This window comes from Ruditapes philippinarum, unplaced genomic scaffold (assembly GCF_026571515.1).
Source record: "Ruditapes philippinarum isolate M1 unplaced genomic scaffold, ASM2657151v2 ctg28337_1_1_1_1, whole genome shotgun sequence".
Lineage (NCBI taxonomy): Eukaryota > Metazoa > Mollusca > Bivalvia > Venerida > Veneridae > Ruditapes > Ruditapes philippinarum.
The window spans coordinates 1-13,539 of record NW_026864531.1 but is presented as its reverse complement, the minus strand read 5'-3'; the positions used below and the strand labels follow the sequence as shown (position 1 = coordinate 13,539).

General features: G+C 34.5%; 1 protein-coding gene across 1 annotated transcript; it reads left to right on the top strand.

The window, feature by feature from the left end:
• Window positions 1-2,412: 2,412 nt before the first annotated feature.
• Window positions 2,413-12,764, top strand: LOC132725962 (dynein axonemal heavy chain 5-like; the record flags this gene model as incomplete). The annotated part of the gene is made up of 7 exons (XM_060711190.1): window positions 2,413-2,539; window positions 2,735-2,912; window positions 4,326-4,452; window positions 5,203-5,438; window positions 6,025-6,129; window positions 6,346-6,459; window positions 12,702-12,764. Coding segments are annotated over exons 2-7 (696 nt in total), but the record flags the coding sequence as incomplete, so codon positions are not given.
• Between the last annotated feature and the right edge of the window lie 775 nt (window positions 12,765-13,539).

Here is a 13,539-nt window from a genome sequence, read left to right as displayed (position 1 = left end):
AAATATGGATCCATAAGTTTTGGAGTTGAAAATAATAATAATAATAATAATAATAATAATAATAATAACAATAATAATAATAATAAACATAATAATGATTATTGTAATAAAAATTTAAAAGATAAAAACAACATTCTCTTACAAGTACAGTATATTCAATTTGTTTTCAGACGCAGAGGTGAAGAGTCAATGGCAAAAGTTGCAGCAGCCATTATGAAAGATGACATCATCAAGGGATGTTTTCCAAGAGTGCACAAACTCTATGAACTGGCTCTGCTCATTCCTCAATCAACTGCTGTTGTTGAGAGAGGGTTTTCTGTCATGAATGACACATGTACAATCTTAAGGACCAGTATGAGTCAGAAAAGTCTTGATGCATTAATGCGTATTTACACCATGAGTAACACAGTTAGAGACTTCTCTGACGATGACTTAAACGCTTTGGTGGATGAGTTTAAATCAAGAAAGAATAGGGAAATGTTATTATAAAGCAAGAATCAATGAATAAAATTGGGTTTTTTTAGTTATAAGAGAGTCTATGTTGTTTATTTTTCCATATTAATGTTATATATCCCTTTCTTGACGATTATGAAACAGCCCAATTTTTCCCCAAATATGCAAAAATCGCGCTTATTTTCCCCAAGTAAAAGGCTAAGGCCCCTTCCCCAAAAAAGGTGTTTTGGCCCTGTATATTAAATTCATTCAGATTGTTGCTTTAAGTAACAAATATTTTGATGGTGGTTAACTCATCAAATTGATAATGTACTGAGTGCACTTTTATAACTTTTGAAGACATTTGATTGAATTTGTTTTTTTTTTTTGCTCTTTTTTTTTAGCTCACCTGTCACAAAGTGACAGGGTGAGCTTTTGTGATCGCTTTTCGTCCGGCGTCCGTCCGTCGTCCGTCCGTAAACTTTTACTTTAAATGACATCTCCTAATAAACCACTAAGCCAATTTCATCCAAACTTCACAGGAATGTTCCTTTGGTGGTCACCTTTAAAAATTGTTCAAAGAATTTAATTCCATGCAGAACTCTGGTTGCCATGGCAACCGAAAGAAAAAACTTAAAATATCTTCTTTTAAAAAACCATAAGAGCTAGAGCTTAGATATTTGGCATGAAACATCTTCTAGTGAGTGTCTACCAAGTTTGTTCAAATAAAAGCCCTGGGGTCAAAATTGGCCCCGCCCCGGGGGGTCATTGATTTTCCCTATTGCATATAGTAAAAACTTAAAAAATCTTCTTTTAAAGAACCCAAAGAGCTATAGCATGAAACATGTTCTAATAGGTGTCTTCCAAGTTTGTTCAAAGAAAAGCCCTTGGGTCAAAATTGGCCCCGCCCCGGGGGGTCATTGATTTTCCCTATATGCATATAGTAAAAACTTAAAAAAATTTCTTTTAAAGAACTCAAAGAGCTATGGCTAAGATATTGAGCATCAAACATGTTCTAATGGGTGTCTACCAAGTTTGTTCAAATAAAAGCCCTGGAGTCAAAATTGGCCCCGCCCCAGGGGGTCATTGATTTTCCCTATATGCATATAGTAAAAACTTAAAAAATCTTCTTTTAAAGAACCAAAAGAGTTAGACCTAAGATATTTAGCATGAAACATGTTCTAATGGGTGTCTACCAAGTTTGTTCAAATAAAAGCCCTGGGGTCAAAATTGGCCCCGCCCCAGGGGGTCATTGATTTTCCCTATATGCATATAGTAAAAACTTAAAAAAAATCTTCTTTTAAAGAACTCAAAGAGCTATGGCTAAGATATTTAGCATCAAACATGTTCTAATAGGTGTCTACCAAGTTTGTTCAAATAAAAGCCCTAGGGTCAAAATTGGCCCCGGCCCGGGGGGTCATTGATTTTCCTTATATGTGTATAGCAAAAACTTAAAAAATCTTCTTTGAAAAAACCCAAATAGCTAGAGTTAAGATATTAAGCATGAAACATCTTTTAGTGAGTGTCTACAAAGTTTGTTCAAATAAAAGACCTGGGGTCAAAATTGGCCCCGCCCCGGGGGTCATTGATTTTCTTTATATGTGTATAGCAAAAACTTAAAATCTTCTTTGAAAAAACCCAAATAGCTAGAGTTTAGATATTAAGCATGAAACATCTTCTAGTAAGTGTCTACAAAGTTTGTTTAAATAAAAGCTCTGGGGTCAAAACTGGCCCGGCCCCAGGGGTGTCATTGTTTTTAACTATATGTGTATAGTAAAAACTTAAAAAAAATCTTCTTTTAAAAAGCCCAATGAGCTAGAGCTTAGATGTTTAGCATGAAACATCTTCTTATAGGTGTCTACCAAGTTTGTGCAAATAAAAGCCCTTGGGTTAAATTGGCCCTGCAACATTGGGGGGGTGGGGGTTGGGGGGGCCTATATACAGGTGAGCGACCTCAGGGCCATCATGGCCCTCTTGTTTAATGTTAAAATCAGCTACTTTCTCTTTCAGAGGTAATGTTCATAGTTTTGATGATGCTGCTGGTGGGTCCAATGATGCAAGGATACCATTTTTCACAGCAGATATTACATTGGCCATCCCAAATGTGGTATGATATTTTTACTACAAACACTTTTCTAGATAGTAGAAATCAAGTTGAATGAATGAATGAAAGAAAAAGTCTGTCAATATCACAAAAAAAGCATTTGCTTGTGTTAAGGTTAATTTAAGTTAAGACTAACATGTCTTATAAATATAAATCTTTCACTTAGTCCTATGGTTACATGTTTTACCCCTTTTACAGGTAATGCAGCCCAACCTAGAAGATATACAACAAAGTCTTAACAAGGCATGTCAGTTTATTCTAGATATTTCTAAAGGTGTTCATCAGTGGGGACAGAACAGACCTTCTAGTAACCCTGAGCAATGTCATGGTAGATACGGGCAACGATCAAGTTTGTGCCTACCTGGTGTTTCCCCAGGTATTACCTTGTGAAAGTTTTTCTTTGAAACATAAATATAAATGAAGATTTATGGGTAGTGGATGAAATATTTGTTCCGAAAACATATGCTGTTTTGGTTCAAATGTACAACACCAGATGTAATGTTTGATATTTCATGAAGACTAGTGATTACCTTTCTATAGTACAGATATTTCATCCTTAGAATTGTTTAAATATGAAGCTGTCCATCACCTAGATACAATTAGAAACAATTTATTTTGAAAGTTTGCTTTGCTTGTAAGTTTGGCTTAAAACCTATGGATAAAACTGAAAAACAGTGGTTTTTCTCATTTAATTAGGAAGGGGCCTTAGCCTCATGTTTTTGGGGAAAAATTTTAAATTGTTTAATTTGAAAGAGAATAGAAAGGTTTTTAAAAGGGAACATTTTAAAATGAAAAGATTTTTAATGGGCCCTTATTTTTAAAAGGGGGAAATCACTGAAAGATTAAAGCCCTTAATAGAAAAAAGAACTATTTAAAGCAGTTTTTTTTTTCCAGAAGCTATGTTGCTTCTTGCCCCAGAGCTGACAAAAAAGAATTACTACAAGAGGGGTCCCGAGAAAAAAAAGATTCTAAAAATATGTAAATGATGTTTGTCATCAGCTATGTTTTCTTTAAAAACGATTGAGGGAAGCCCTGCAGAGATTTTTTTAGATTATGTTTTCCCTTGGGGAGAAAGTTTAGAAAAGAAGCAGTAGGGTTAATTTTAACTTTTTTTTTTAATTTTACAATGTAATTGCTAAATTGATGTGAAATAAGGGCCAGTTTTAATTGTATGTAAAATTTCATTGAAAACATAATGCTAGAATTAGTAATGATTTGCCTTAAATGGAAGCCTTTTGATTCATGTAGCTCAGTGTCTATTCTAGGAGGGAGGATTGGGAGATTCACTCCTATTTTTGAGAATTAAGTTTAATATATTCCCCCCTATTTTTTCAGAGGCAGGGTGAAAATTTTCCATAGAGAAAGAAGGAAAAATATCAGTAAATGTAATAAATTCTCACTTTTCAATAAAATTCCCCCGTTTTTCAAATCCTAGAATAGACACTGTGTAGCTGATATTTGTCAAGATGAGATTGGCGCTAAAAAGTGCAGAGAAAAATAATAAGGAAAGGTCTTCTGTAACATCTAAAAACCATGCTAAACTTGTTTGTTGAACTACTTTGTCATCCAGGTAGTTCCGTATGGACAGGAACCATTTTTATACCAATATTGCAAATCCCTTTGCGATAGCAATTGCGTTCAAATTATTTGATACAGAAAATACTAGCGAAAAAGCCTAACACAAAATCTGTTTTTATACATCTCTTTCTTGAAAACATAAAAATTCAATGTGATGGATGTTATCTTGATATGGTAAATCAAAACTCAATGATAGCTTGTTCCCTTTTAGGAGTTTATGGAAGAGAATCCAATACTGTCAGAGTACAAGGCTAAATTGATGATGTTTAAAAAGTTAGAGAATAGCATTGATGACATTCAGGTATCAGAGACTGTTGGACCAATAGAGCTGTTTACAGGTAACCCTTATATCTCAGTTTGTCCAAGTTGTATATTTGTGCAAGTTAAAAGTAAAAATTGTTTTACGACTGATAGACTAAATGAGTACTAAAGTATATTTCATATAGTACATTCTAACACGACCCGTATTTTTCCCTATTGAACATAGAAGAACCGAAAGTATGTGTTATTATGCTATAAAGTCACAGTTTGACGTTCTATATTTAGATATGTGACATAATCATTATACACGTGACGTAACCACTGCAAATGTGACGCGCTGAAAATAAGTACGTAAACAAATCAGTCGCAATTTTGCTTAATATCCGGTACAGCAGCATTGATTTGTTGATGTCGTGTTAGAATCGAAATAATATATCAAAATCGGTGATTTTATCGCTTGATAACATCACTGTTTGTCGTTCGGATGCGCATCATTATATCACTCGGGCTACGCCCTCGTGATATAATTCGTCGCATCCGAACTCCAAACGGTGATGTTATTGAGCGATAAAATCACTGTTTGGGATATATTATTTCTTAATTAATCCTTATCGTGCTGGGAACAAAATGATAAGCCTTTGTCACCAGTATGGAGCCAGGCCATCCAGCACATTGATACCATCTGACCAGACTATACTGTTGGGTGACCAACTTTATCTTGTCATCTTGATATTCCTAGTTGATAATGGACAGTTTAAAAAGTGGTGTCTAGACAAGTCTATTTTGAAAATAGCTTAACTTATAAGAGTCCAATTTGTTACCTTCAGAGTCTTTGAAGTTAGCATTGAGAGTTGAGATCAAGGCATGGAAGTTGTTATTTGGTAAAGAGTTGAATGAGACATATAGGCAGAAGATGGACGAGATACTGGCATTTAAAGATGACTACGGTAAGAGACTGAGTCGACCTATTAGAGATCTTGAAGATGTGAGGCAGGCCATGTATGCCCTAGCTGATGTCAGAGAGCATCAAATAAGTATAGACATGGGACTTGGACCTATTGAGGTAAGTGGGTTAACTTATAATTGTATCAGACTTTTCTAGTAACAGGAATGAGAGTCAACTGTATTTCAGATATTGCTTTGGGGAAAAAAAAACATTGTTGGCACAACCTTCAATGTTCATTTCTACAATAGTGGAAGAAAAATAGAAAAAAATATTCTCTGTAAAAAAGCCTTACACAATGTAAGCAAACTACAGACTTTTTGCTGTTAATATTTTTATACACCCGAAAATAAATCTGCCTGATTCTTTTGAACTGGTCTAACTGTGGAAGGATATTGAAACTGACTTGGCAGAAATGTTAATTAAAATGTACAGAGCACAGATTTGACCTTACTTAGGTAAAGGTCACACTTTAATCATTTTGTATCAATTTCAAAATTTTGTGTCCTCTATATCTTTTGAACCGATAGAAAGAAATTAAAACTTTTTGGCAGAAATGTTACTTATAATGAGCAAGAATATTAATCAAGTGAGCAAGTCAACAAGTGATATATACTGGAAATATGTCATCAAATATTTCAAAACTAAAGTGACTGGCAATTTTCTGTTGTTGCAATGTTTCTAGTAATGTTTTCTTTTTTCAAAGGAATCCTATGCAATGCTCAATGACTTTGGTGTCACAGTTCATAAGGAAGAAAATGACAAAGTGGATACACTTAGGTACTCATTCGACAAGCTGATGGCTATGTCGGTATGGCATTTTTCATTTTATAACAAAATTACTTATGAAAAACACAGTATTACAGAAAGAACTTCTTTGACTAGAATCACTGTATAAACATTTGATTGTGTTCCTTATTGTCAAGTATGTTTAAAAAGATTTGATGATGTTAAAATCTTAAATTAATCTTAATCATTAATTAATGCTGTTTGCCAGTGATAATTTTACTATTATGATAATTTTTAGAATCAAGTACAAGACAACTTAGTGCACTTGCAGCCTGGCTTTAAGAAGCAATTATTGACTTCAGTTGAAGTTTTCCATGGAGATGTGTCAGATTTTACCCTGAATTATGACGAGGTTTGTTGATATGTTATTACATATAAAAATAATTTGGCTTACATATTTATTTGAATATTCGAAAATGAAACGCAAACACAATATCAAATTACTAATAATTCTTTTAATAAGTCTGTGAAAAGAAACTTCATCACATATACACACAGATGAAAAACTTTTGAATTTACAAAAAACTATTTGCTGGATAAGTTGGCCGCGAGACAAGACAGATTTGACCATGTCGAGTCTTGTTATATTGGAATTGCTGAGTACTAAGGGCAAAACCTATTAACGAGTCAACACAATTACTGTTAGACCGTATAATAATTAGAAAGTACCGGGTGAGCATTTTAAAATTTAACCTACAAGGTCAAGGTTCCTATCTTTTAGGCGATTAGACCAGCCCAAAAACAAGGTGACCCTAACCAGCTAAAATATTCGAAAAACATGAATTGCGAATACATTAAATTGCGAGGCCTGCCTACCCCTCGATCGACAGAATTTTTCCACCACAATAAATTCAACGAATTTATCACCCATTCAAATTCCATTATAGATTTTTTAGCATAGCATCTCTTAAATAGTCAAGATAGAACTCTAGACCAACTAAATTTAAGTGGACACCGTCCTCACAATAAAAAGCCGTTTCAATGTCAATATCTGGTTTGACAATATCAAACTTACTTAAAGAACTAACTATGTGTCGACCTAAACGATTTACTCTTTTACGTTTAAGATTCATAGACTTGTTATCAAATTTCCCCCACACTCTTCTGGGTAAAATGTCAATCCAAATAATGCAAGCGGACGGAAATGCGTCGTGAAGGTAAGACACTTCCTCCTGTATTGTCCCTTTAATATCATAGGCATGAGAGTGAACTAAATCATTACCACCTAAATGAATAAGTATTAACGACAAAGCAGGTGATAGGAGAACCTTAGCTTCAATTTCCCGTCGTATTGTGGACCATCGCAGACCTCGAACCCCTAGCTATGCAATTGTTTGTCCTGGTAGTCTCAAGTTTCTCTTCCCAGTTTGTATTGCATGATTGCCTGCCCAGTACGGGATCGAGTCCCCGATGACCCAGATGTCTAAATATAGAATAAACATGTCGTGAAATTAAAATACTACTGATGATATAATGGCACAAACTGCCCGAAATTGCTTATGAAAGGTTATTTTTTATCTAATGTTATTTTTTTTATCTAATGTACAATTTGTAACAATCGCTATTCCATCTACCGGCTTTCATTATAGCTTTTGCAGGAACGCCCATAATGGCGAGATCAGTAGCTATGCCAATTCTAAAACTATGAGTTTTGTAACAACATCCAAATGACAAGCGGGCTCTTAAAACGCATTTCGACAAAACTGCTGAAAATTGAGTTCTCGTAACTGGTGAACTATCGTTATGAATGAATAGGGGGCCCTGTGTTTTAGGTCGCATAGAAAGAAAATTAGATAAGGCATTTACTGGACATAAATTGTCCTTTTCTTTACGCAATTTTAGGTATACCGGTTTTATTAGTTTTTGAATGACGGAGACAAATAAGCACCTTGCTATTATCTATAATTGATATGTCGGAATTCCATAGTACATCCCGACTTTCCAGTACTTTTGGAACAACCAGCTCACTAATGCGAAATAAACCAAAATATGCGAATATAAATAATGTGGTAAATAATCTAGTCTCGTAAGCATTGTAGCAACATAATGGTAACATGTCACATAAAACTTTCAAAACCCTGTTTTTTATCGGAGCCCGATTATCATGTGATTTACGAAGATTTTTTTTTTCAACCTTCAAGCAGTTTGCCCAACCATGAATATTTTTGATATATCGTAAAATCCAGAAAGTTTATGAAAATAAAATTCAAGTGCAACAATATGTGGTTATTATTTTTGAAGCCATTTGCCCCTTCTTTTTTTAAACCCCAAATACAAAAAAAAAAAGACAATATTTTTTTCTGAATTGAAATTGGCCATTGTAATGACAGAAATTATTTATTTTTCGGAAAAAAAGAAAATATCCGAAAAAAGCGGTTCAACGCTGTATGTATGTTGATCAAGTATTGGGGCCGCTAATCCAACTTGTAAAAAAATGTTCGAGCTCTAAATCGAAGACGCTCCAAAGGAATTCTGGAACTGGGTGAGGTAGCTGATCTGCTTCCGGAGCTAATTCTCTGAATTTTTTCAACTGAAAACGTGACAATGCATCACAAATTACATTATAAAGACCTGGGACATGAACTGCTTTCAATAAAATATTAAGTTTCATACAATGCAATACAAGAAGTCTTACAAGACACATTACTGTTTCAGACCTAGACGAAGCCTTATTCAAAATGTCTACAACTGCCATGTTATCGCAGTTAAATCTTATTTTTTATTTATCAATTTAGAACCAAAAATAAATATTGCCACAACAATTGGGAATAACTCAAAAACAGTGATATCGGCCGTAAGACCGCGTGAGTGCCAATCGTCTGGCCATTTCCCTTGGCACCAATGACCTTGAAAGTAAATTCAGAAACCACAATTGACACCACCCGCGCTGTCCCAAAACAATTCTACATCTTCGTTTGAAAACCAAAATTTGTCATGAAACACAGACACGCCATTATATTTCTTTAAACATAAAAGCCATATGTTCAAATCCCGTCGAACCTCTTTCTTTAATCTTACGCGGTGATACGACTTTGTCAGCCCACAAATTGAATTAATTAAACGTCTAATGAAAGGGTGACCAATAACAATAGCTCTACAACAAAAATGGATTGAACCAATTAAAGATTGTATCTTTTTAAGAATTGATTTCGAGTGTGATAACACCTCAGTAATTTTTTCTTTGATCTCCTCTATTTTTTCTGCCGGAATTCTGATTGTCATTTGGTTTTGTGGGCAGCTCCAAACCTAAAGGACCTAAAACGTCCAGTCGGGCTTCAGTTTTTTCCCGATGCTGGTCCAATTTGTTTTTTTTGGGAAAAATATTTAATGCCTGATTGCAAAAAATTCTGAATCTTGTCACCCCCCAAAAAAATCATCAAAAAAATGTATAATTTAGCTGAAAATAAATTTTGATTTTAAAATATATTCCTAAAAAAACTTGAAAATCGTTTTAAAAATAATACAGCGACTGAAGCAAACCCAAAAAGGGGGCGCCCTTTTCAAAATTTTTTTTTTATTAAACGGGAAAAAAAAACCAAGTAGCCAAAAACATTCGGGGAAAAATTTGGGATTAAACGGTTTGGCGCTCTTTTATATTTTGATTTAAAAAAATTTGTTTAATTTTTACCTAAATTTTTTGAATCAAATTTTTAAATTTCTTCTTAAAAATTTTGTATTGGGACTGGAAAATTTAAAATTGGATCAATAAAGCATTTTAAAAGATTTACCGGAGGGATATGATAAATAATGGATCATCCTAAATTCCCCCAGTGTTTCCTTTGGTACTAAACCGATCAGCGACACAATTAAATTTGGTAGAGGGCATTCGTCGAAAGGGCCAGCAACTCTTCCTGCATTTCTCTCTTTCTCTATTTGTTCTTTAATTAAATCAGGCCTTAATAGAGATGACCGTAAATTTTTTGACTCACGTGCAACACGTGGCCCTGTGTATTGAATTGGAAAGCCATTGATAAAACCGTCTAATAAGAATTTTGCTTCTTTCTCATTATATCCTTTTAAATAGAACTTTAAAGCCTCAAATTTTACAGGAGATTTTGCCAAAGTGAATGAGTTAACATTAGTGTCAGAAAATGCAATGACCGGACTTTTATTTATTTTACTTTTTGTAATAGCCCCGTCTACTTTGAGCCCGTTGTGGCTGAAAATGTCTGCTCCGAGAGTTTTGAAATGACGACTGAGATTGACCGCTCGTTAAGCTTTGTTTGTTTGAAGAATTTGAAGTTTGACAGTTGATTGCAGGGTGGGGAGCATTAAACACGTGGCACAAACATGGGAAAAACGGCAATTTGGCCAAGAACATTTTCCCGCATTAAAGTCATTACACGTAAACCTAAAAGGTCTAGATTGGTCACGTAAAACTGGTCTGACTTGTACACAGCGCCACCATAACTCATTGTTTATTTTCGACCATGCTTGAGGAGCAATAGCCTGTCTTAGACGAAATTGCTCGTCGTAAGTCCTCCATGAAAGACCACCCTGGCGCGAGGCACAATCTCTGATATTAAACATATAATGCAAAATTTCATAGATTTTGTCAGCGTGTGATGACAAATAAATGGACGCATATATAATAAATGCGTTTGTCCATTTCTCAATGCAATTGATCTGCTCTTTACATTCTTTTTTGAGCGGATTCTATGTGACCTTCACTATCTAACTTAAACACCGTCCCTTTACAAAATTCTGAAAGCTGGGCTGCCCCTTTCAATAATAACATCAAATTTACATATTCACCTCTACAAATTTTTTGTTTAAGAGATGTTGGCACGTGCGCCGCTTAATCATCATCGGCTAAACGTATTCCAGGCAAAACATTTATAATATCGTTGGAATGATTCGCAGTAGAACTATCTAAACCCACAGATTGTAACATATTGCCACACCCCGTAGAAACATTATTTGCAGCAGAACCAACATTATCGGTCAAATTTTGTGGAATAATATTCGAAGCCATTATTATCTGCTCAAAATCTACTACGTTCGACTCACCAGCGTTCGTTTGCGACACCCTCTCGTCAACAAAATCTTTCAACGGGACCTCTGCCGTTTGTTTCCTCCCTCTGTTTGAAGGTTGTTGGCTCCTTGTTGCGCTCCTTGCTGGCTCGGGTTGCCTGGCGGTGTTGTTCCGCAACAGTCTTTGTGGACGTACGCATCCGCGGCCACGTGGCATAACATGACAATGTAGATAGCAGATAAATTCTTTAAAACCAGTCAATCTGTACTGCAGACGTGTAAAGAGTGAGTTTCTGCACGGGTTTTGCCTTATATATACCATACCGGGTACACGTTATGCTCGACTAAGAAAAACTATCAAGGGTAACCAGATAAATTGTTTATCAACAAAATATAGCAGACGATTTATAAAGCTGACGGGGCTATATAGCAGACAACTAATATTTACAGCAGACGATGTTTTCTTAATAACATAACTGAAATTATTTTAATATTAAAATAATTTATATTATTACGAAATCAATTAAAGGTCTTTAGTTTAGCAAAGAGAACTGCTAAAAAGGAATTATGAACAGCAATTTGTATTTTGCAGTCTGATCCCGGTTATTCGACAACCCTTTATTAGAATACCAGGCATTATCTGAAGTAGATCAGGGGTCCTGTTTTTATCCCTATATAAGTCAATATAAATAGAAACATATTTTTCGAAATGCATTAATCTGGATACCTCCTATTTTTCAATGTAAAAGTTTGTTCTGGATTATACAATTATGACAGAATTTCACACCTATTATTCGAATCCAGACTTATTGCCGCTGATCCACTGGCTGAACGTGTGACCATTTCTAGCAACCATGCGTGTATTTATAGACAATCGTGATATTTACTTGTTTTTAAATGAACTTTAATTACCCAAAATAATTTTATACAAGTGATTTCTCTTTTAATTATTGGAAGGTTAAAAGTATTTGATTTAATAATTTTAATCAAAAGATAAAAGTTAGCAATTTAAGTGAAGAAATAAACAAGCAAACACTACCATATATTTGTAAATGAATACTGAAAAATTCCTTTTCTATTTCAAATTGGTGCATTATGTCAATTAGCACAAGATATCCCTTATTGTGAATATGTATCTTGTTTGTATTTAAAATTATGCACCGGGTCCAATGTTGTTACTGTTAATGCTTGAAGATGACAGCAATAATTTTCACGTATATGTGCTACATAATGGGGAATAAAATGCAAGTATTTATGCCATCAGTACCAATAAAATTTTATTTTTTATGCTTCTTTTGTTGTTTATTTAATTAACTGAATGATTAGTGGAAACAAGTGTGTTGTAAACGGTACTTATGCTATGATAAGCGTATGGCCAAAGTTGAATAATTGTTGTTTATCACTATATTCGAATTTCGATTATTCGAACCCATCGATTATTCGGTGTAAATTTTCAGTCCCCAGCAATTTAATATTTGTAGTTGGACTGTATTTTTATTTCCTTACATCATTAAAAATGAAAACTTTTATGATAAGTCAAATATGGGAATTTTTTGTAGAATCATTGTTCTGAAATATTGAGATATTGTTTATGCCATTAATCATTTTTTGTGATTTTAGGATGGACCAATGGCTGAAGGTATATCCCCAGTAGAAGCAAATGATCGACTACAGATTTTTCAGGTACATAGAATAGTCTTTGCTTCCCTTTTTGTGCCCCCAAGTAAAGGGGGGGGGGTGCATTTAGATTTACCCTTGTCCATCTGTGCATCCGTCAGTTCTCATGTTGTGTCGCATGTAGCTCAGAAAGTATTTGACCTAGAGTCATGAAACTTTACAGGAATGTTGCTCAGCATATGAAGTTAATATATATGTGCACCTGGGGTTTCAAGGCTCACAGCTTAGATATTTAGTATATAAAATCATCTATAGGTCCTCTACCTCAGTGAGTGTCTACCAAGTTTGTTCAGATAAAAGCCTAGCAAATTTGACCCCAGCCCTGTGGGTCATACGTTTTCCTTATATGTCACAATAAAGTAAAAACTTAAAAATCTTCTCTGAATTGACAAAGGCTAGCAGTTGGATATTTGGCATAAAACAGTGTGTAGTGGACTTCTACCAAGATTGTTCTAACTACAGCCCTGGGGTCAAAATTGACTCCGCCCATGGAGTCATAGGTTTTCCTTTTATGTATATAGTAAAAACTTAAAAAATTCTCTTCTCTGAATTGACAAAGGCTAGAGGTTAGATATTTGGCATGAAACATTGTGTAGTGGACTTCTATCAAGATTGTCCAATTTATAGCCCTGGGGTCAAAATTTGGGGGGGGTCATTAATTTTCATTTTGAACTTATAGTAAAAACCTAAGAATTTCCTTTTCTGAAGTTTCAAGGCTTAGAGCTTTGATATTTGGTGTATAAAATCATCTATAAATCCTCTACAAAAGTTGTTTTTTTCC